Raw genomic sequence first — 21,816 nt, forward strand, 5'->3', positions numbered from 1 at the left:
TTCATTTTTCTCCTGGTATCTGTTACAGCCAGTGCAAAGTGATGGTATTTGAAAGAGGGCAAGCAAAACTCACACACACACACACACACACACACACATTATTTTACAGCAGCAGGTGAAGATCCTAAAATATCTCCCTGATTCTCAAACTGTGGTCCATGGGCCACTATTAGTAACCACATCCATTCTTAGTGACCTGCAGAATTAAATATTTGAGATCCAAGTGAGGCCAATTATCGGAATGGTAGAAGAGTTCCTTGTTTTGTGATGACATTTTAATAGCCTTCATCCTAATATTTGCACAAAATTGGCCTAAATTAAGTGAAGATTAAATATTACTTGCATTAAAGAGAATTTAAAATAGTTAAATATGTCTATAGAGATAAAATTAAAGGAATATTCACAACCTTCTGTTTATGATAATATTTAATAATGGCATGCTTGTGTGTATTATTCTTACAATGAATAATTCAAAATTCCCCCCTGGAAGCTTAACATATCAGCTGCTTGATTTTAAAGGTCTAAATTAATTCTGTAATAGAGAGATAGAAAAAAAATAATCTTTTATTTTTGAGTTAATAATCACTTGTTTGTTTGCCCCCAAATCTTAGCCTTTTAAGTAGAATACAAATATAAAATCAGTACCTCACTACATAGTCATGGATTATATGTTTTCTAAAAATTAATTCTTTTGTTAATTGAATGCTTGTTAAAGGTGTCAGATTGCCAGTCTGAGGCCTAAAATCTTCTATTCTTAGAACAGCTATAGCATGAGCAACTGCAGTTCAAGCTTCCCTACACTGCCATCACTGATCTGATGGTACCCTCTCTGGGAATAAGAGTAATACAGTCTTCATGCCCATGTAGTCCGTTGCTTCTAAAATGAGGCTTCCAACAATTGTACAGATTGAAATGGTACTTTCTGTGAGAGAGAGATATTTCCAGTAGGCAGCCAAGTTTCATTTCACCTGGGCCACTGACTGGCATCAGCAAATAAAATTAATTTGTAATCATAAAACTAATTCTGAGCAAATATTTTCAAAAGCATGTAGAAAGTGGAGCAGTAATATCTTGCTATTAATCTTGTGAGTGAAATCCAGATTCCATTGAAGTCAGTGGGAGTTTTGCCATTGACTTCATTGAAACCAGGATTTCACCCATTATATTTTAGGTTCACATAACTTAATTCAATGGTCCCCAAACTGTGGGGCATTCCCAGTAGGGAGGCGCGGAAGAACGTTCAGGGCACGTGGCAGGGCCGAGGCCAGCCCCCACATAGGGTGGGAAGCGAGCATCACCCAGCCCACTCTGCCTCCAGCTTGGCCCTGGCCCTCAGCTCCCGGTCCCGCACCCAGTCACAGCCTTGGCCATGCTCTGGGCCCCTAACCACGGTCCTTCTCTTGGCCTGGGCCCCGGCTGTACTGTCGGCCCTGGCCACCACTGTGCTCCCGGCTGCGGCCCTGGACCCTGCTCCTGCTCCCAGCCCTGACCCCTGGCCACACTCATAGCCCCGGTCCCCGCTCCTGGTCAAATTCATGGCCTGGGCTGCAGCTCCAGCCCCTAGCTCCTGGGGAGGCGTGGACCGAAAAAGTTTGAGGACCACTGACTTATTAGCAATGCACCTTCAGATTTTTCCTGAGAAAGGGATTGTTTGGGTTTTGTTTGGTTTTTTTGGTGAATGAGTTAGCTGCAGTGTATTAGTGAGCATCTGTGATGTTTGGTTGACATTAAAATTTTACTTCTAGGCACAAGTAATTACTGATGTATGCTTATAAAATGTGGAATTGAAAGAATAGAAAGGTATGATTTTTCATTTTAGGAAAGTTGTATGTTAGTCATTCCTTTCTAGCCTTTTAGTGATATTCTGTCTTCTTTTGTCCTTAGTACTCATATGTTTCATTCTTCCAATTTGTGATTGTGTTCATTTTATCCTTCATTTTTTTTTAGGACCCAATGTTGTCTTCCAGTGTGAAAGCACCTCAGAGACCCACTATCCAAGTTTGACTATAGCGTGGAGGCAGGGTGGACAGCTCTGCTCAAATATCTGACACAATCCATTTGCTTCGTTTGAATGTTAGATCCACACGAGAATTAGTTTTTTGTATTTTATAATCTACTGTTACAATTAATTTGTAAAAGCAGAAAGGGTAGTGGGTCTTTGTGTGGCTTTCACTGCTGTCCGCTCTGGTTTCCTCTAGTGTTTTTCCTTTTCTTATTGATAATCATAGATCATTAGCATGCATATCAAGGTATCACTTGCCTGGTGGGATTTCAGACACACAAAGACCCACTATTTGCACAGATTAGCTGAGCTGTTTTATATGGGTAGATGTCTTCTTGCTGTAACTTGAATACTTTGCAGAATTAAAATATTTGCTGATTACAGTTCTGATAGATTCAGTTTAATCCTGTACACAGTGAGCTTTTTTAATTGGCAGCATATATGATTAACCAAAAAAAAAAAAAAAAAAAACCTGGCCTACCTTTCTGCACTGCACAGTGCCACTGTGACTACAAGTATGCTTTGTGGTTTTAGGATTTGGATCATAGAACTGTTTTGTCTGATACAATCCAGCCTTCCAAATGGCCTTTTTTTGTGAGGCGGGGAGCTTAGAGGTGGAATGAAGGATATTCTCATTTCGTTTTCTTCTCTCACTTCATTACAGTCGCACTGTGGGGCATTTTCTCTCAAGGCAAGGGGAAGCGAGACTAATATAATTTGTGGGCTGGCCTGCAAGTTGCTTTGGGTGGATGTGTCCTATTCCTTGACCACCACCTTCCCTCAAGCACTTTACCATTGTAACACACTTGTTGCCATCAATTTGGTGAACAGCATCTCTTAGTCTTACTACCATGGGTACCATGCTGCCTCTGTGCTGTCAGACTCACCAACCTGCCCCCATTTTTTTTTTTAAATTAAGAGTTCTGATACAGGACTGAATGGCTCTGAAGACTGGGTAATCAGATACAGGACCTTTCATCTCTAGGACACCAGTTCATATCTGGCCCAGGTCAAGAGTCAATGAAAGTCTTTGGCCCCTGAAAGCTGTTCTTGTTCCTATTACGAAATGAATTGTTGGTCTCAGTTAAATTCCTCCGATACAAGTATCCACAATAAAATATGCCACCACCAGAAAAAGATATTAGTAGACACCCTTGTCATCTTAAATAGGAAGGCTAAGTATTTAAATGGGCTTGGAAATTGACCCATCCTCTCTCCTGGTTCAGAGGTAGCTTTTCCAGGTCAGGACTGAGGGGCACCATAGCAGAGTGTTGTAGGTAAGCTTGTACTGCCCATGCTGTCTATGTTATATGGATAAAATCAGGATTTCTGTCAGTAGGGCTATAAATCTGGCATATTTTAGCAGCATTAAATTACTTTAAAAGGAAAAAAAGAGATAGTAAATAGATTTCCTTTAGTTGCTTTTTAAATGAAAGGGTCTACTTAATGGCAGACCAGTCATCTGCTAAAACAGTTCTATGATCCATACAACAAAAAGAATTTCCAGTAGATGCAGTATTAAATTTAGTTTGCTTCCTGAATTTCGGAATGAAATAACAAATATGTGGTTTATGCAATCTGAAATCGTTTACAAACCACTATAAGTTTACATGTATGAATGTTGTGAGGTACTATCAAGAAAAAGTGTTAATACAATTGCGGAGGTTTAAAATACTTTTTCCAAAAGTTCTATCAAAAGAGTGAAATATTATATATTACTATACTTTATCAAGTAATGTATATGTGTCCTTTAGTTCAGAGTGATATATTTTGTGCAATACAAATTACAGTAAGGTGCCTACATCAAATTATAAGTGGATTTTTATTCCAGTTGTATTTTGTCTCAATTAATATTTTATCGAATGAATTAACTTTAATTAGAGGCAAAGAATCTGCTAATTAATTGCTCAAATAGCAATGTTCTAGCTGATTTAATGTCTTTTTCATGTTGAAATTAGATTTTTAGCTAAGGCTGTTTCTATTAAAATGTGCTTTTGCCCTACATTGCCTTCCCTGAATTTTCTGATTTTGCAGATCTGTTTAATATAGGCAGAAGTGTACTGCTGTGGTACAATAGTGGTATCGAGTAGTCATTTATTGTAGACTAATATCTGGGTGTCTTTGTGACCCATCCACTTTTAAAAAGTCAAAAATTTTAAGACGCTATTAACCCAAAGGGCTTGGGCCAGATCTGACTCCTTAATAACCAATAAAATTGTTGCCTTGATTGCCAAGTTCCTAAAAGATCTCAGTGTTGTAAAAAGAAAAATAAATGAATAAAAAAGTTGTGCCCTGTCTAATGTGTGCTGGGAAATAATATTATGGTATTTTTCAGCAATAAATAATGCTTTACCCACTTATACCCAGCTGATGTTGAATATTAGGGATAGTATTCTATATCTATATGGTTTGACAGATATAAACCCATAGCTAGAAGTAAGCATTCACAATTAAAACACAAGCAGCTGCATTCAGTTTGAACCTCCAGGTGCTAGATCTGAGTTCAGAGACATGCTGACATGGGCTTTCCCTGTTATATTTAAATGTTGTAGTGTTGTCTGAGAGTCAAGATGTCTTAGGTAATATCTTTTATTGGATCAGCTTCTGTTGGTGAGAAGACAAGCTTTCCAGCCAAACACAGCTCTTCTGTTGGTGAGAAAGACAAGCTGAAAATTTTGTCTCTCTCACCAACAGAAGCTGGTCCAATAAAATATATTACCTCACCCACCTTGTCTCTCTAGTATCCTGGGAGCGACATGACTATAACTGCACTGCATACAGCAGTGTTATCTGAGCACCATCAGTATGCGTCGCACGATAAAAACACTCTCACAGTGTTTATTTTCTGCATCAGACAGATTTTTCAGGTTAGACATGATGCACCAGATAACTATGTGGTCTGGTCACATACTGGTACAGGAGGATTTTTTTAATACACATTTTAGATTATTGATAAGACAAGGCTGTGCAGAATACTTATTTTAAGGCAAGACTTAAAAGAACCCTGCTGTATCAATTCAGGGGTATAGATGGGAGCATCTTAGTCTAAACAGATTTTAGCTTTAAAAGTGAATTTCCATGTTGTTGTGGGTTTAATTTGGATGCTTCAAACTATGTTAGCATCTCAGTAGTTACATGTGATCCAGTCTTTCTCAGGCACAAACTGGGAGAGACATACATGTTCAGCCATCATTCCAGCCAGTTAAGAAAATTAGTTGTAAAGGGTCCACTGCCTCCTGACACAAAGAAAGATGACCATGATGTGGAGCCCTACCCGGGTGGCATGAGACTTGGGGAGACTCCTCTAGTGGTAGAAGGGGGAGGAACAGAATTGTTAGTATACCTGCAGAATAGCAGATACTGAAATGTTTCCAAATTCGATGAGTGTCTAGTTTGCAAACAATACTTTCAAAGCTAAGTTATTTATCTTGCAGTCAAATCCAGATAGGTCAATCCCCTGCACCCACGTAAAGCCCAGGATGGATCCAGTTGCAGGGACAGATGTAAGAAGAATTATTGTTTGTGAAGCACTTTGAAACATATGTAGCGCTATATAAATGCTGGGGACATAAAAAAGGTAGAAGTTCCATTTGTAAAAAATTCTGCATTAATCATAGAATCATAGAATATTAGAGTTGGAAGGGACCTCAGGAGGTCATCTAGTCCAACCCTCTGCTCAAAGCAGGACTAACCTCAGCTATATCATCCCAGCCAGGGCTTTGTCAAGCCTCAGCTTAAAAACCTCTAAAGATGGAGTTTCCACCACCTCTCTAGGTAACCCATTCCAGTGCTTCACCACTCTCCTAGTGAAAAACTTTTTCCTAATGTCCAACCTAGACCTCCCCCCCTGCAACTTGAGACCATTGCTCCTTGTTCTAATAATAATTTAATTTAAATTGCCCCTAGCAATGAATGAATAATTACCCGGAGCCCAAGGCTTTGTTTGCCAAAGTGGATCCCAGAGTGATTTTTTTTTTAGTGAGGTTATAAAGTCTTGTAAATAGGAATCTGTTACAGGAATGCTGACAGACCCTTGCCCATAGTGGTGCTGACTGCTGCTACAGCATAATGACACTTTAATGTGATGGAACTGTTCAACTGTTACATAATGGTGTGTGTTGCCTTGAAATATCTTTTGTTGTTCTTTTCAAGCTAATAGTATTAATGGTTGGGGATAAATATTAAGACCATGCAAACGCAGGCTATGCTTGGCATGAAGAAATTGTTCATCTTTGTTTTTAAAAAACCTGTAAGATAACTATGCAAATGTATTTTATTAAAGGGACACATAAAAGATATAGCCTGTGTGTTGTTTTGTGTTTAAATAGCCTACTAAAAAAACTTCTCTTAACTAGCTGGCATGGGTTAGCAATTTTTTTTTCTCCTCTTGAAAATTAAATCCTATCCTACTTCTGTTTAAAGTGCAAGGGAATATACTGTAAGTTTTGATCAGAGAGTTTTGGATTTAAAATTGCCACAGAGTTTTTCCTAAGGACCTGATTCCCATTTCACCCACAGTTATTCATGTGAGTAAGTTTTATTCGTTGCAAGTAGTCCACTGACTTCAGAAGGACTACTCCCATTACTCAAGTGATTATTAGATCAGACGTCAATGGATGATTGACTTTATTTGAAACTCACATAGCACCACTAGCAAGAAGTGAAAAATGAAAAAAAATAAATTTCTGATGCTTTGGCTTTGGCTAATATGCTGCATTAATGTCAAACTCATTCTTAACTCTTAACATTACAATTACAGTTGTAATGGTATACTATCTCAGCAAATCAAAAAGCTTAAGATGAAGGAAAGTCAAGTGACGGTTCATACTATCCTGCAGTCCTTTGCTAGGGTAGACTTGGAAGAATGAAATCAGTGTAGTAAATGCATGTTTATTAAAGGCTGGATTGTGCCCCCTTTACTTACATTAAGCACCTTAATCTGTGAGTAGCCCTCATTGTGGGGGTGAACCAATTATCCATATTGGTTTGATCTATGCAAATAGCCCTTTAGGAAAGCATTTCAGCACATGCTTGAGTCTTGTTGCCTTTTTCCAAGATGGAAGTTGCCCATGCTCTTGTTTTTAATATTTTTTTTTACCGGACTGTATTCAGATCTCTCTTGACTTCAAGAATCACTGACTTGTGAGGTGGATATTTACTGAGGCAAAGTGTGAACAGTGACCAATCTTAATGTTCATCTTAACAGAAATCACTATATACGTATTGTTGTCTTCATAAATTGATCTATAATGGCTCTGAATTTAAAAAGGATGAATTAAGTTGCCAAAGGGAAGATGAAGTTACAATCCAGAATAAAGCTATTGCTCACCTTTCAACCAATCAAGATTGTCATCTTTTTAATCTGTCTGCCTAGCAATTAGAGTTTGCTGTCTTATTAGCTCATCAGAGGTGAATCATTGTCACTGAGCCTTACTGCAGCTAACTGATCCAGACCTCAGTATTTGAGGTAAATATTGGAAATCTGGTTACATGATTTTTCAATCATGAGTTGGGACTTCCATCTTGTATGTAATAATTTGTGACATCCTGCTCTGGGAAGCATTCTCAAGCAAGGCTTATAAAGGTTCTGCTGCCATATCTATGATTAAGGTTTATTAGAATAGAGCATAAGGACCAGCCAAGAGCAGGACCCTATTGTTCTAGGCAGTCTACAAACACAATAGTAGATGCTCCCTGACCAGAAGAGCATGCAATCTAAATACAAGTTGAATCCCATATCCAGTGGCATTAACTCCCTTTCTAAACATATTTTACATCTGAAAATTACCAGTTTATGGTACAAATTATGTCTACATTTTATTCAGCATAAAAAAAATGTTTTCCTTCCAAAGTTGATCACTTCTTAGGTAAGTAACACTTACATTGGCCATTGAGCTTCATAGCGAATATTTTTACTGCCAATTGTAATTACCAGCAAACAGCAGCATGAGCTAAGATAATGCAATAATTGGCTGCTCTTGTCGAGGGGATATAACATGCAACAGGGACAGAAAATTTCACTGCTCAAAGATCAGAGACTTAGAGCACATCTGCACCATAAGCTTTTGCCAATGCAAGTTATATCGGCATCAAGCCGCCACAGTTAGTATATTGCTTGTGTGTATGCGTATTTGGCTCCTTTTGTCGGTGCTGCACAACTGAACAGGAGTACTTGTTTTGATGCACAGAGTAGTGCATCATGGGTAGGTATCCCAGAGTGCAACTCGCCACTGTCTAGCGCATTGTTGTCATGCAGGGGTGACTGGGACTGTCGGGTCAGGTTCCCATCATGCAACTTTCTGCCTCCCATAATGCCATCCATGTCCCATGATTTTCACTCTTATTTTGTAAATCCCGTGAACCCGCCCGGAACTTGTCACTGTCCGCCATCTCTGACAGAAGCATGGAGCCTGCACGGCAAGCACAAGACACGTGATCCTCTGGTATTTGAAGAGCTACAAGAAGAGCCATGGGGAACATGATAATTACCTGGGGAGCAGATTGCTGTGGGACATAACAAGAACTAATTCAAGATTGTTGGTGGCATTCCTGGAGCAGTGGCAAATGGTGGAGCGCTGTTTCTGGCCCCAGGAATGAGCACTGACTGGTGGCGTCACATCGGAATGCAGGTTAGGGATGACAAGCAGTGGCTGCAGAACTTTCAGATGGGCAAGGCCACCTTCCTGAATCTGCCGAGCTCACCCCAGTCCTCCCATGCGGGAACACCACAGTGAGAGCTGCACTGACCGTGGAGAAGCAAGTGGCAACTACATCATGGAAATTTTCAGCCCCAGATTGTTACCAGTTGGTGGGAAATCATTTTGGAGTTGGAAAATCTGCTTTGGATGCTGTTGTCATGCAAATGTGCAAGACCAGTAATCGTATCCTGGTACAAAGGACTGTGACTCTGAGCAATGTGCAGGACACGATGGATTTTCAGCAATGGGGTTCCTAAACTGCGGTGGAGTGATAGACAGCATGCATATGCCTATTTTTGCAGAAGACCATCTTGCCACAGCATGTATCAATAGAAAGGATTTGGGTTTTTTTATGGTTATGCAAGCACTGGTGGATCACCGGGGACTTTTCACCAACATCAATGTTGGCTGATCAGGGAAGGTGCATGAAGCTCACATCTTTAAGAACACAGGACTTTTCAGAAAAGTACAAGCAGGGTCCTTCTTTCCCAGCTGGTGGATTACTGTTGGTGATATTGAAATGCCAGTAGTGATCTTGGGGATCCAATCTACCTCTTGCTCCGCTGATTCATGAAGCTGTGCACCAGCCACCTTGATAGCACCATGGAAAGATTCATCAGCTCAGAATGACAGATGAATGTGCTGTTGGTAGATTGAAGGGACGCTGGCATTGTTTACTCACAAGATTGGATCTCAGTGAGAAAAATACCACAATGGTGCTATCTGCCTGCTGTGTCCTACATAATATCCGTGAAGCAAAGAGGGAGAAGTTGCTGCCGGGGTGGAGGGCGGAAGTAGAGTGGCTGTCTGCTGAATTTCAACAGCCAGACACAAGTGTTATCAGAAGAGCTCAGTGCGGAGCTATTTGTTTCAGGGAGGCTTTGAAAGAACACTGTAATAGCAACCACAGTAATACATTGTAGTGTACTGTGCTCTACCTGTCTGCAGTTTGGGGCCGCATTAGGAATTGTGTGGTGCTTGGCATACATCTATGAATATCGGAGGTGGCAATCCCTCGATTCGAGGATGATCTCTACCAGAGATTTACATATAGGTCCTAAAATGACTCAGGAGTCCAATCCTGGAACCACAGATCCGCCCACAATAGGTACAGACGTTTCCTAGCGGGTCAGCTGCCTGCTGGAAGGAAGTTCTTTCTTTTTCCTTCCTTCTCTCTCTCTCTTCAGCTTTGAAGGCAAGATGCTTCTCGAAGCAGGCCACTGAGGAAGGATATGGCACCGTTGAGGTCAGTTGATAGCTTGCTCCTCCAGCTTATGATGTCCACATCAGTTTTCTTAAGATGTGCTTTCAGAGTATCTTGTAGTGTTTCCTCTGACCACCACAGAGTCTCTGACCACAGGTGAACTGAGAGTAGAGAGCTTGTTTTGGGAGGCGAAAATCTGGCATCTGCAAACAATGTCCAGCCCAGCATAATTAGTGCATGAGGATCGTTGCTTCAATGCTGGTGATAATTGGCTTCAGTGAGGATCCTGATATTAGTATGGCGATCTTCCCACTTGATGCTACCTTGATGCAAAAATTGACAGAGAGATCCAGCATAGGATCCAGTACTCAAGTGCTTCCTTTGGGAAATTGCTGTGATGTGTTTTCGTGGATCGTGACCTACGGAAAGACACTAAGATTCAGGTCTATAAGACAGTTGTCATTCCTATTCCTTTATGGATACGAAACTTGGGTGATTTACTGACAACATCTTAAGAGTTTGGAGAGGTATCACCAATGATGCCTCCAGAAGATCCTTCGCATCCAGTGGGAAGATTGCTGCACTAATACCAGCATCCTCACTGAAGCCATTGTCATCTACAAATATAACACTGGCACTGAACCTATTCATTTTGTGGTGCTTGCTGTACTTTCATGATTATTCCATGGTGGTTGTCACTGTACACTGTGACACAACGCATACGATCAATAACAACTAAGTGGGTGCTTTCACTACTGCCAGGTGTTCTGCAGCACATGTTGGAAACATAGAGAGATGAATTATTTTCCAAATAGTAGAGTTTCTTTCAGTAAGAAAAACACTTCCAAAAATGTTCTGTGCAAGTTAAAAGTAAATACATTAAAATCTTAATAAATTTATGGAACAGAGCTTAAAGCAGGGGAAGGAACATTCATGTCCATTTTAGCTATACATACACTGACCTGTGAGAGCCGCGGTTGATGTATGTGAAGTTGTGGCTGTCCTTAATGTCCCCTGCTGTGGCGTGGTAGAGATAGGGGTGTGTACCCTGGTGCCACATGGAACATTGAGGTGGGGTGTAGGGAGGTGCTATACTGGAGTTCGCCATGTACTACAAAGAGAGGCAAGCCCATGATTGTGGAACCTGTAGGTCCACAACAGTCTGCACCCTTGTCTGCTGCCAGAGATGCCCCATTACGTTCTGGTGAATCTCCCTCTCCTTTTCCTGCACTTTTCTCCTGCCTGCTCTTTCCTTCTCCATACAGTTTGCAATATTCACCCTCCAGGCCCTCTCTTTGCTGCCTGATGCAGCACTGGCTTGCAGGATCTGATCGAACATGTCATCCAGAGTCCTCGTCTTTCTCCTCCTTATCCGGCTCAGGCGTTCCGCAACTGTGGAGGGGAAACCATGCCAGGCCGCAAGAGGAGCAGCTGCAGATAGAACACACAGAGGTACCCCTGTCAGCGTAGTCACAATGGAAAGCAGGCGTTAAGATTCAGAGCTCCCTTCCCTTCCTCCCCTGAAGCGTTAGACAGGACGTGCTTATTGACACGTCTGCCTGTACACGGCACCACTCACAGCACTAGCCCTGCTGAGAATGGTTCTCCGGGGGTCGGGGAATGGCTTGGTTGTATGAAACCCTTGAGTATAGGGTGATGGCACTGAATGCTGACATCATTTTCCACAAGTGGTGGTGATTTTAGCGGATCTCTCGCTGCTTAGGGTAACAAAGGCACAGAGAGCACAGCTGCTACTGGTGTCCCGAAGCCGCCTGGGCCTGTACGCTGCTGGCTGTGTACTGCAATGGTGCCTGCCGAAGGTATCGCCGACTGGTGCAGGAAGGTGTTCTACTGTGGTGGAAGAAATAAGGCTGCCATCTCTAGAAACCTTCAGGAGAGGATTGCAGTGTGTGTCTGTGGAAGTTTCATTGATTTCTTTCAGGAGGATTCCAGGGACATCCCTGTGTACATAAAAAATCTGCTCCGTATGGCCCCCATGCTTAACTCAACGAGGCAATGAAAAGCAGATAACAACACCCCCTCTCTTCGTTGTACCACTGCCTCTTCTCATGTGAGCATGTTAATGAAAAGTCAATACCTGTGTCCTGTTAAGTTGGGGATGTCCTCACTGTAATGGGCAATACAGTTACACACTTATCCAAGGTTCCTTCCCCTGCACTGGGCTTGCCCATGTTTGACTTCCGGGACTGACTGGACTGCAGTGTAGTCTCAAACAGGTCCTGACTTGGGACATGGCTGGGCCCTCCCCCAGCCCCCAGTTGCATGTTCCCCATCCTCTTCTTCTTCCTGCTGCACCTCCTCCTTGCTCTTCATGGTAGGGGCTTGTTGGCTTCTCGCAGGTATCCACAGCTGTGTGCAGGATGGTGGGATCTCCACCAAGTATGACATGCAGCTCTTTGCAAAAGTGGCAAGTCTGCGGCTCAGCACTGGATCGACTGTTGGCCTTCCTGGCCTTCTGATATGCCTGCTGCAGTTCCTTTGCTTTCACTCAGCAGTGCTGCTGATCCCTGTCGTGTCCCTTTGCCTGCATCCCCCCATGCAATCTGCTAGTAGATGTCCACATTTCTTTGGCTGGTCTGTATTTAAGCTTGCACAGCCTCTTCTCCCCACAAGCCCAGGCAATCCAGTATCTCCTGTCTACTGCAGACAGGAGCATATCTGAAGTGTTGCTGGCATAGGCAGCTGGGCAGTTGCACATGACAATGGAGAGCTGCTAGGTGGGCTCCAAGATGGACAGTCAGGAAAAGGCATTTCAAAAATTCGCAGGGTTTTAAAGGGGAGAGAGGTTTCTGGTTACCGTGACCCCTGGGCAGTAGAGTTCACAATTGTGACCAGAGCAATCAGTGTTGGGCATGGTGGGACAGCTGCTGGAGGACTGTTAGGGTCAACGCAGGTAACGCAGTGTCTACATTTGTTCTGAGTCGACCTCAGTACATCAACAATAGCTCAATGCCACTCAGGGGAGGTGGTGTTACTGTATCAGTGTAATGGAGAGCTCACATTGGTGGAGACAAATTTAAGTGTAGATACATGCACAGCTAGATTGATGAAAAGCAGCGTCCGATGACCTAACTTAGTAGTGTAGACCTGTGTAGTCCTGACAAATGACGAAAAAGCACTACCAGTGTGTGAAAGCCCTTTGACTGCTCTAAGGTCAGTATCTTGTGACCCACCAGAGGTGGAACTGAATGTCACAAACCATAGGAAAGAGCTGAAATCTCAGATTGGTAGACTTCAGTCGCTTAGAGCCCTGGTAGGTTATGAAACATGACATCAGACCTTTTAAAACTCACTTTGATATGATGAGTATGGATATTCCTCCTCTTTAATTCTGGCTTGATTGTAACCTTGACAACAGGTAAAGCGAGACCAAATCTGGTATACTTCTATGCATGTGCTTTATTTTACTACCATGAGTAGGTTCCATTGATTTCATGGTAAATCAGAAAAGTAAAATTAAGCATGTGCTTGTTTGCAGAATGCGAAGCTAATAGACTATTTATTGCCCGCCCGAAGCATTCAAAAATCACAAGTCAGGCCCCCCCAAAATCATTAAGTTGTCTTAAAAAGCTGAGTTACTTAGGAAGACAATATTTTTGGATGCTTGTTACTTGCCTTCTTGTTGATTCTTTAGGGTTCTTGTTTTGCAGCTTTTTCTCTGCAAACCCAAGAGCTAAAATATTTTTATGAAAATTGAGATTTTCATATTTCCAGAAGCTGGGACTATCAAAAAAATACTATGGCAAGAGTTGGCAATGCTGCTAATAAAAATATTGCTGCTTAATTCTTACATAGCTTTTGTAACTTAATTGTCCAAGCTGAGAAAAATGTATAAAAGAAAGCATATAAATGGTAAATAGCAACTTAGATTTTTTTTTAACTTATTTCTACTTTAATCATCTAAGACATGCTCCATGGACCTCAGTTTGTGTGTAGCAACCATAAGTGCTTTGCAGTGAAGCACTTGTGCATCCCCTACTTCCAATCAAGCATTAAAAAACCTAGGAAACTAATAAACAGAAAACTTCTGAGGTCCATGAAGGTCCAAACTGAGGTCCATGGAGCACTTCCCCGTGGTCTGCAGAGAGCTGGCTGGTGAGATAGTCTTCTCCTGTCCCCATCTCCCTCCTCATTGTTCCTATGTATTACACTGCATTGAAGGCAGCTAAAAATGTATTGCTTTCTTAGTGCTAATTTTTCATCTAAGTAATTGCTCTTAGGTCTTGTCTATACTAGAAAGTTTTGTCAGCGCAAGTTACACTGGTGATCAAAAAGTGCTGTAATTATAGTGCTTGCGCCCATCCACACAGCACTCATGTCTCCAAAGCATGTCCACATTTGGTGCTCTAGCATCAACAGTGAGAGCAGTGCACTGTGGGCAGCTATCCCACTGTGCAACTCACCACCTTGTGCCACTAGGAGTTGTGGGAAGGTGGAGAGGATCGCAGTACATCATGAGTGCAGGCTCAACGTCCCATGATGGATTGATTTCTGTCCCATCATTCCTTGTGTTCCCAACTGTATTTTGTGGCATTTTTTCAATGGCCCTGTTTCCTGAGCAAGTCCCATTCATAGTCCTTCTCCGCCATGGCATGAGAAATCTGTACATAGGTGTCAAAGTTCCTTTGGCTGGAGCAGAACTGAGACTGCACAGCCAACTCTTCCTCAAATGCTAATGAGATCCAGAAGCTCCGGTGGAGCTCCAAGCAGGAGAGCATTTGGTGCATGGAACCACCATGGTCAGCTGGAAAGAAAAAATTCAAGTTCTCCATGCCAACCAAGTAGGAAGTAGAATTTCAAAACTTCCCAGGACTTTAAAGAGGGAGGGATGGGTGGCTGCAGAACAGCGGAGTACAAACTGATGGCCGGAGTGATCAGGATGGGCATTGTGGGACGCTTCTGGAGGCCATTTACCACGACAAAACCAACTGCGGTGTCTACACTGATACTTTGTAGATTTAAGTTGTGTGAAAAAAGCTCTACCCCTCTCATTGAGATGGTTTTATTTTGTCCAAAAAACAGGGCCGTTTTGTCAGTGGTGAAGTGATTGCAGTGTGTACAGCAGCATTTTTTGTCAAAAAAAAAGCTGACTTTGGTAGACAAAACAGGCTAGTGTAGACCAGGCCTAATTGTCATGAGGATGTTGCATGATGGTGATGTGTCTGTGAGACAATCTCTCTGTAAAGATGGAGTCCTCAGTATGAAAACGATTGAAAATGCCTCAAGTTTAAATATTTGTAATATAAATAAAGAAATAGGCCTTTCAAAAGAAGGTTTTGATCTTGTCTCTTTACGTAGAAAATATATCAGACTTGTCCATTTCCCCCTAAAGTCTTTTATTTTCTTTCCCTCACTGTTGTCACTGGGCTTCTGTAGCATTTCTTGAACATGGAAATAAGACCTGTTTACATTGCCAGAAAGCAATATTTGACTTGCAGGGCTTCTCCCTTTTTGTTGGGTGGGGAACCACAGTAGAAGAACAAACATTAGCACAAGCTCCGTGTAACTCTTCAGAAGTCATAACACCCGGGGATGTTGTTAGTGTTATTAAAATGTGTCTTGCTTGGTTATGATGAAGTTGAGGTTTGTCAATTCAAAATTTTTCCATCCTCAAGAACTGAAACCTGAAGATGATTTTAGGAAAGTGAATTAAATGAAGACTCAGCTCTCTCTGTTAATTCTAGTATTCTTGGTCTCATAGGCATTCGTAGCTTCTGGCTTATTCAGAATGGTATTCATTCTCTCACTCCTTACCCACCCCCACGCATATATTATATAATAATTCTTCTGAATTTAGTTAGAAACCTCGTCTGTGAAGATTTTTTGTGTATATCTGGATGTTTGTCATAAGGTGTCTGGACTATGTTTTGTCTTTTCAAACTCTCTTTGTCCATCTAAACAACCTGTGGATTTTCCAAGCTAATTGGAAAGTTGTTTGCTTTTTTTTTTTTCCTTGTAGTTTTTTGTGCAAATATTAGACCTGTTTGTTTTCAAAAGCCACTGTATGTATGACATTTATTAAATTTGTAAAGAAAAGGAAAATTAAAGATTGGGATTAGTTTTGACATTGGATGGACCCTTGTTAGTACAAAATGTTTTGGCTCATAATTATTTGCGCAGAGTTAAATGTTGACGTGTTTCTGTTTACATTTAGGATGACACGTCTCCCACATTCAGCCATACACAATGCTTTGCTTTCAGTTTAGAAATCAGTTATAAACATCCAAGGGGCATGACTGTGGCATTAGGCAGTAGAACTTCGCAAATTTGTACAGGTTATTTAGTGGCCCCATGGTAGATGGATTATTTCTGTAAACTAACAATTAAGGGACCAGTTCAGCAAGCACCTAAAACACAGAATGGAGATGGAACATTCTATAATGCCATTATGTAAATCAATGATACACCCTCATCTAGAATACCATATTCAGTACTGGTCGCGCTCTCTCAGGGTTTGTCTACATGGCAAGCCAGGATATCTACAGCCCACTAGCTTGTAGTGCACTCACTGGCCATCTGAACTCTGCTACTGTGCAATTAAAATTCCCTAGTGCACTCTGACATGTTCCCATGTGGACAAGCCCTCAGAAAAACATTGCAGAGTTAGCTAGAGTTCAAAGACAAGTTCAGGACAAGAAGAATGATTAGGCACATGGGAACCTCCTATCTTCATAGAGATTGAAAAGATTGGGATTATTTACTTTAGAAAGGAGACGAATAAGAAGAGCTATGATAAACGTATATAAGATAATGAATGGTAGAGAGACAGGAGATTGAGAGCTGTCTCACAACATAAGAACAAGGAGACATTCAATTAAATTGAAACGTGGCCGATTCAAGACTGATGAGGAAAGCTTTTTCACTCAAGCCTTAATTAGACTGTGGAACTCATTGCCACAGGAAGTTGTTGAGGGAAGGAATTTAGTAAGGTTCAAAGAAGGATCAGATGCTTTTATGGATAACAGGACTATCCAGAGAGTTATCATGGTTAATGCTTGAAGAGAGTTTTGGTGGGGATAAAAACCTCATGCTTCAGAGTTTAAACCAGTCTGTAATTATTAGAGATTAGGATGAGACTTTCCTGGGGCAAGATTATTCCACATTTGCCTGCTGTGTAGTTCCGGCTGCTTCTCTGAAGCATCTGATGCTGAGCACAGACGAGATAGATCCACGGGTCTGATTCAGTATAGCTGTTCCTGTGTAGGCATATGCTTAAATCCATCCCTGTTGAGCAAAGTGCTTAAACACATGCTTATCCACCTTGCCAAATCAGGGCCTAATTGAATAAACTTGATTGTCTGAGGGTTTTTTAAAATCAAGGAAACTGCATCATAAACTGTATTGTTAATGTTAATGAATAGGTGCAGTTGAGTTCTAATTATTGAATGCTTCATGTATACTAGTAAATGCTCTGTAATATAATCATTAAAAGGTCAGTATTTTCTCAACTGAGTGGAAAACCTGAGATTTGAGTTACCAAAGAGCAGTAACTATTTTGGCAAATCTGTTGCCTTTTTGAGGCCTGATTTCCAGGGGTTCTGCTCACTTGCTGCTCCCATTAACGTCAGCTGGAGTTCTACTCAACGCTTTTGAAAATCAAGCCACAAGTGACCACTGTAGATGTTATAAAAATAATGAAGACTGAGTAATATGAGAATTTGCCACATATATTAATTCCTTTTTGCTAAGACTAGGGGTGACACCACTCTTTTTTGGTGAGAATTAGCAGGGTTTTTTGATTTAGCAAAGTAAGCAATACTGACTGCATTTATTTTACAGATATTACGGGCTTAGTTCCTCAGCCCGTGTAAATGATTATAGCTTCATTGAAGTACATGATGCTGTGGCCATTTATATCAGCTGAGCATCAGGTCTTGCAGATTTAATAGGACCTAATGACTTGAAATATTTACTTTCCTAGGGTGTGCTGATCTCCAAACCCTTGATACTATGCATCCAATGGAAAGGAAAAGACAGGGCTATATTCATGAGCTGATCCAGACAGAAGAGAGGTACATGGATGATCTTCAGCTTGTCTTAGAGGTGAGAGTTACTTGGAAACAAAAGCTGTTTTAAACAACTGTCAAAGCAAACTCTCTGATCTTCAGTGCCTCTTCCTTATTAGAGGATCGTTCTGACATTTGATTCATAGCTGAGTTGTGGGAGGCCAGTGGGGGTAAATCTATGCAGTCATTGATGTCAAGGCTTTGATGTTTTAACAACATACAACATTGCAGAGTATGTTTTCTCATTATATCCACTCTTCAAGTACTGAGAATTGCCGTGTTATCCAAAGTAAAACTGCCAAGTTAGCATTGTAAGAACTGTGTAAGTAATTGCCGCTCACTGTCACTTTGTCGGCACAGCGTAGACATGCACTAAGTGCTTTAGAGGGGGTTGATTTTTAAAGCTTTCTAATGTGTTGCGTTCCAGGTGCCCCATATAGATCCTGCTGGCATCATGTAAAAGGGACCTAATTCACATAAATGTAGTTTTGTGGACTACGTTAATGTAAACCTTTTAGAGCACACCAGCAGAGTCTACATGAGACAGTTACAGTGCTTTACATAACGCACCCCTCTGCCATGACATGCCATGCCATGCAGACAACCCCTTAGACAGCCATTGTCTGTAATCATCTTTTAAATAACTCTTTAAATTCTCCTTTGCTATTACTTTCAGAATATTTGGAGGAAGCCAACCTATCCCCTGTGACTTACCAAATTTCAAGCAAGCCAGTTAATGAATCACTTGCTCTGGGATTGCATTGTTGTTTCAGTATTTATCTTCCTCCTGTAGAAAAACACCCCTTTCCCTCTGGCATTACACTCACTTGTGGTTCCTAAAGCAAAAAGCCATGTCAATATTTTTTGCAAGTACTGCATTTTCTCTCGCTTGAGTAACTCTTTTCTCCTACAGGCCCCTCTGACTTAATATTTATGTATCAACCTTTCCCTTCAACATTGGTCTGAGACACTCAGATACTATGATGATCAGTACCAGAATAATCTATGGAAGTCAACGTGCTTTACAAATGTTAGCTAGCTCTCACCTACATATACCCTTTTGGTATGGGATAGATAAATATTGCCTACATTTTATAAATGGGGGAACTGAGGCAGAGGTTGAGCAACTTGCCCATGGCTGCAGAGGAAACTATCACAGTTCGGAGTAACTGCACCTGTCTTTCCCCTCCATGGTCCAGCAAGGGCACCCAGTCTTAGGCTTCCACGCCCCAGCCATGTCTCTTTCCCTCCTGACTGGGGTTTTTCCAGGATGCATAGTTCCCCATCTACACTGTGAGTTCCCCAGCAAGGTAGCCTGGCTCACCAAGGCCTTCTCCTCAGGGGGTGTAAACAGCATAGTTACCCACTGTTACACACAGCCCTTTCTAAGCAATCACATTTATTCTCAGGGTAAAACCATTACAGAGAAAACATATTAAAAACAATACAAGAGCCTGCATGCATGTTAATAAGCGTACCCGAAATCACCCCAACACCAGCAAGGGCTCCAGCTGGTGACCAGTCCTTTAAACCCCACCAAGGGGTTCTTCTGTGGTCCCAAGTTCATAATAGCTGTTCGCTCAGCACAAGCACACTCCTGAATCTGCCAGTCATTCTTTCATCCTGTTTGGGCCTCTGGGTTGGTTCTCACGTAACAGGTCACTAGTAGACAATGAGTTTCTCTCAGGGTGCAGCTTTAAAAGGATGGGTCCAGAGGGAAGACAGTGCCTACCCCTGCTCCCAAGGATTTCCTAGGAGGACCACTTACTTTGTTTGTCAATCTAGCACATTGTTTCAAAGAGTCCTTTGAGGCTTATAACACTTCCCAAGGCTGACATTAGTCACATCTCCTAGAATAGTTATAGACAATCCCACAATAACACACAAACATTTGCATTTTTAATGCAATGAGCTCCTAAAATACTTAAGCTTTGTCCATGCTATTATATCTTTCACAGGAACCAGTGTCAGCTCTGGGTTAGAACTCAAGTTCGTGCTTCAGTCATGCACTGGTACCACCCATCTTTGAGTCGAAACATTTCCTTTCTTTATACGTAAAATGATGTATCTCATCAGATGTGCATTTCCCAGGGCACTGGGAATTGAATTAGAGCCTTCCAGAGCTGAAAGCATGAGTCTTTACAGCTTGAGCTAAAGAGTCGAGCTCTTCTGCAAGGAGAGGAATGTAACAGACTCTCATTCTTTGTGGACTGGGCTCCGAGGGGGATGTATTACGTGCACTGACTGAGCTGTGAGTTACACATTCTTTGTACCTGATTGTTCTTTGAGTGCTGGTCCCTGTGTGTATTCCACACGTGGGTACAGATATGTACTATGTGCCTCAATAATTTCAGGAGTTTTATTTTAATTCTTCATTCCCCTGTGCCTCTTACTTTCATTGGCAGCAGAAGTAGAAATATTGAAATATTGCCTCTAAATCATCATGAGTCTCAATATTCCTGACTCTGTCAAATCTAAGGGATGTTGGAAAATGCAAAGGAGAAACCAGATTTTGTAAGATTTTGAGCCACATTTCAGACCTTAGAAATGTAGATAAACTTCTGAGAAATTTCTGCGCTCTAAATTGAACTTTTGAATCTTTTGAGGTTCACCCATGGCCAGTTAGGGCCCCTTTGAGCCCCTTCGCTATGGCGATACTCAAAATAGGGAGTGCTATTTTTTTTGGTGTTTTTTCTTTAATTTGTTTATTTAGATTTTTCATATTGCACCTACTTAGGGATCTAGGTTCATGTACCGTGCATTCTATAAATACATACCAAAACAGTGGTCGGGATGGCACAATATCAGTATTAAAATCCTCCTCATTCTTCCCCTCCAGAGTTATCTGGGATGTTCAGTGTGCCCCAAAGAGTCAGTGCATGCTCTATCATACTAAGGAGTTAGCCAGTTCCAGAGTCTAGGGCCAACTGCTAATAATGCCCTGCCCAAGTCCTCTGACAAACCCCTCCAAGGACTGTAAGTTCAAATGTTGATTTCAACTACACAAATAGATGTGATATCTTAAGGCACACAGGACTCAAGCCAACAAAGAGCTTTATAGATCAAGCGCTTTTTGCTGTCTTCCTCTACCATCTTCCAGTTCACTTGTTTTCCATCCTCCATCTCTTATAGAATGTATCTATTGCTGCATGGTATAAATTCTTACTGGGTGACTCTCTTTCCAATTCTTATCTATCTTCTGTGCGTTTCTGCCCTAGCAGTTCCCTATTGTACTGCATCTAGAATCCTTTAATTCTTCTGAATGTTACACAATGAGAAAGCAAGGTTCGCTCACCAGCAGTGTATCTAATTAGAGCATTATGGCAGTCACCAGGAGGTGCTATTGAACATAGCCTTCCAAATTCCTTTTTCTTAGCATCTGAGCAAAAGCTCAGTCTTAGGAAAGCATGCTGTGATGGTGTTAGTTTGGGCTACGCTAAGTTCTGTGTAAAGGTGGAGGTTCTTGGACAGGAACTGTGCAAGTATCAGGAAAGTGTACTCTCTTCCTTGGGCTCCTGTTACACTAAATTCTTCAAGCAAGGATGGTCTGTGGTTAGGGCACTAGCCTGGAACTTGGAAGACCTAGGCTCAATTCCGAACTCCGCCATAAACCTCCTGTGTGATCATATGGAGCCATATATGTACCTAAGAGAGAGACCTAGATAGGTAGGCAGTTTCCTTCTGGGAACCAGGCATTGGTGTTGGGCTGAGATTCCTGAAAGAAGGGGTTGACCTGCACGCCAGTTAACTGCCACTGTTCCAGGACTGGGTATATATATGTAAATAAGTTACATTTGAGTATATCCAAACTCTGTCTCAGTGATTTCTTCTCCACCATGAAGCCCAGCTGCAGGGCCCTGACAGCTGCTACCACTTAGCAAAGGG

General features: G+C 41.7%; 1 protein-coding gene across 4 annotated transcripts in view; it reads left to right on the plus strand.

Moving 5' to 3' along the window:
- The window catches only part of ITSN2 (intersectin 2), a 95,116-nt gene that overhangs the window by 58,756 nt on the left and 14,544 nt on the right, over nucleotides 1-21,816 (plus strand). For 2 of the 4 annotated variants that reach the window (XM_067544679.1, XM_067544677.1), the window contains one exon: nucleotides 17,847-17,968. The exons of 1 other annotated variant lie outside the window; for it this stretch is intronic. In XM_067544679.1, coding sequence (XP_067400780.1) covers nucleotides 17,847-17,968 — 122 coding nt within the window. Of the gene's footprint in view, nucleotides 1-1,947; nucleotides 6,299-17,846; nucleotides 17,969-21,816 lie in introns of those variants that run through there. One more of the 4 variants, XM_067544678.1, reaches the window with a different exon arrangement.

Source organism: Emydura macquarii, unplaced genomic scaffold (genome assembly GCF_026122565.2).
Source record: "Emydura macquarii macquarii isolate MOO-44397 ecotype Brisbane River unplaced genomic scaffold, CSIRO-AGI_Emac_v2 contig_1027, whole genome shotgun sequence".
NCBI lineage: Eukaryota > Metazoa > Chordata > Testudines > Chelidae > Emydura > Emydura macquarii.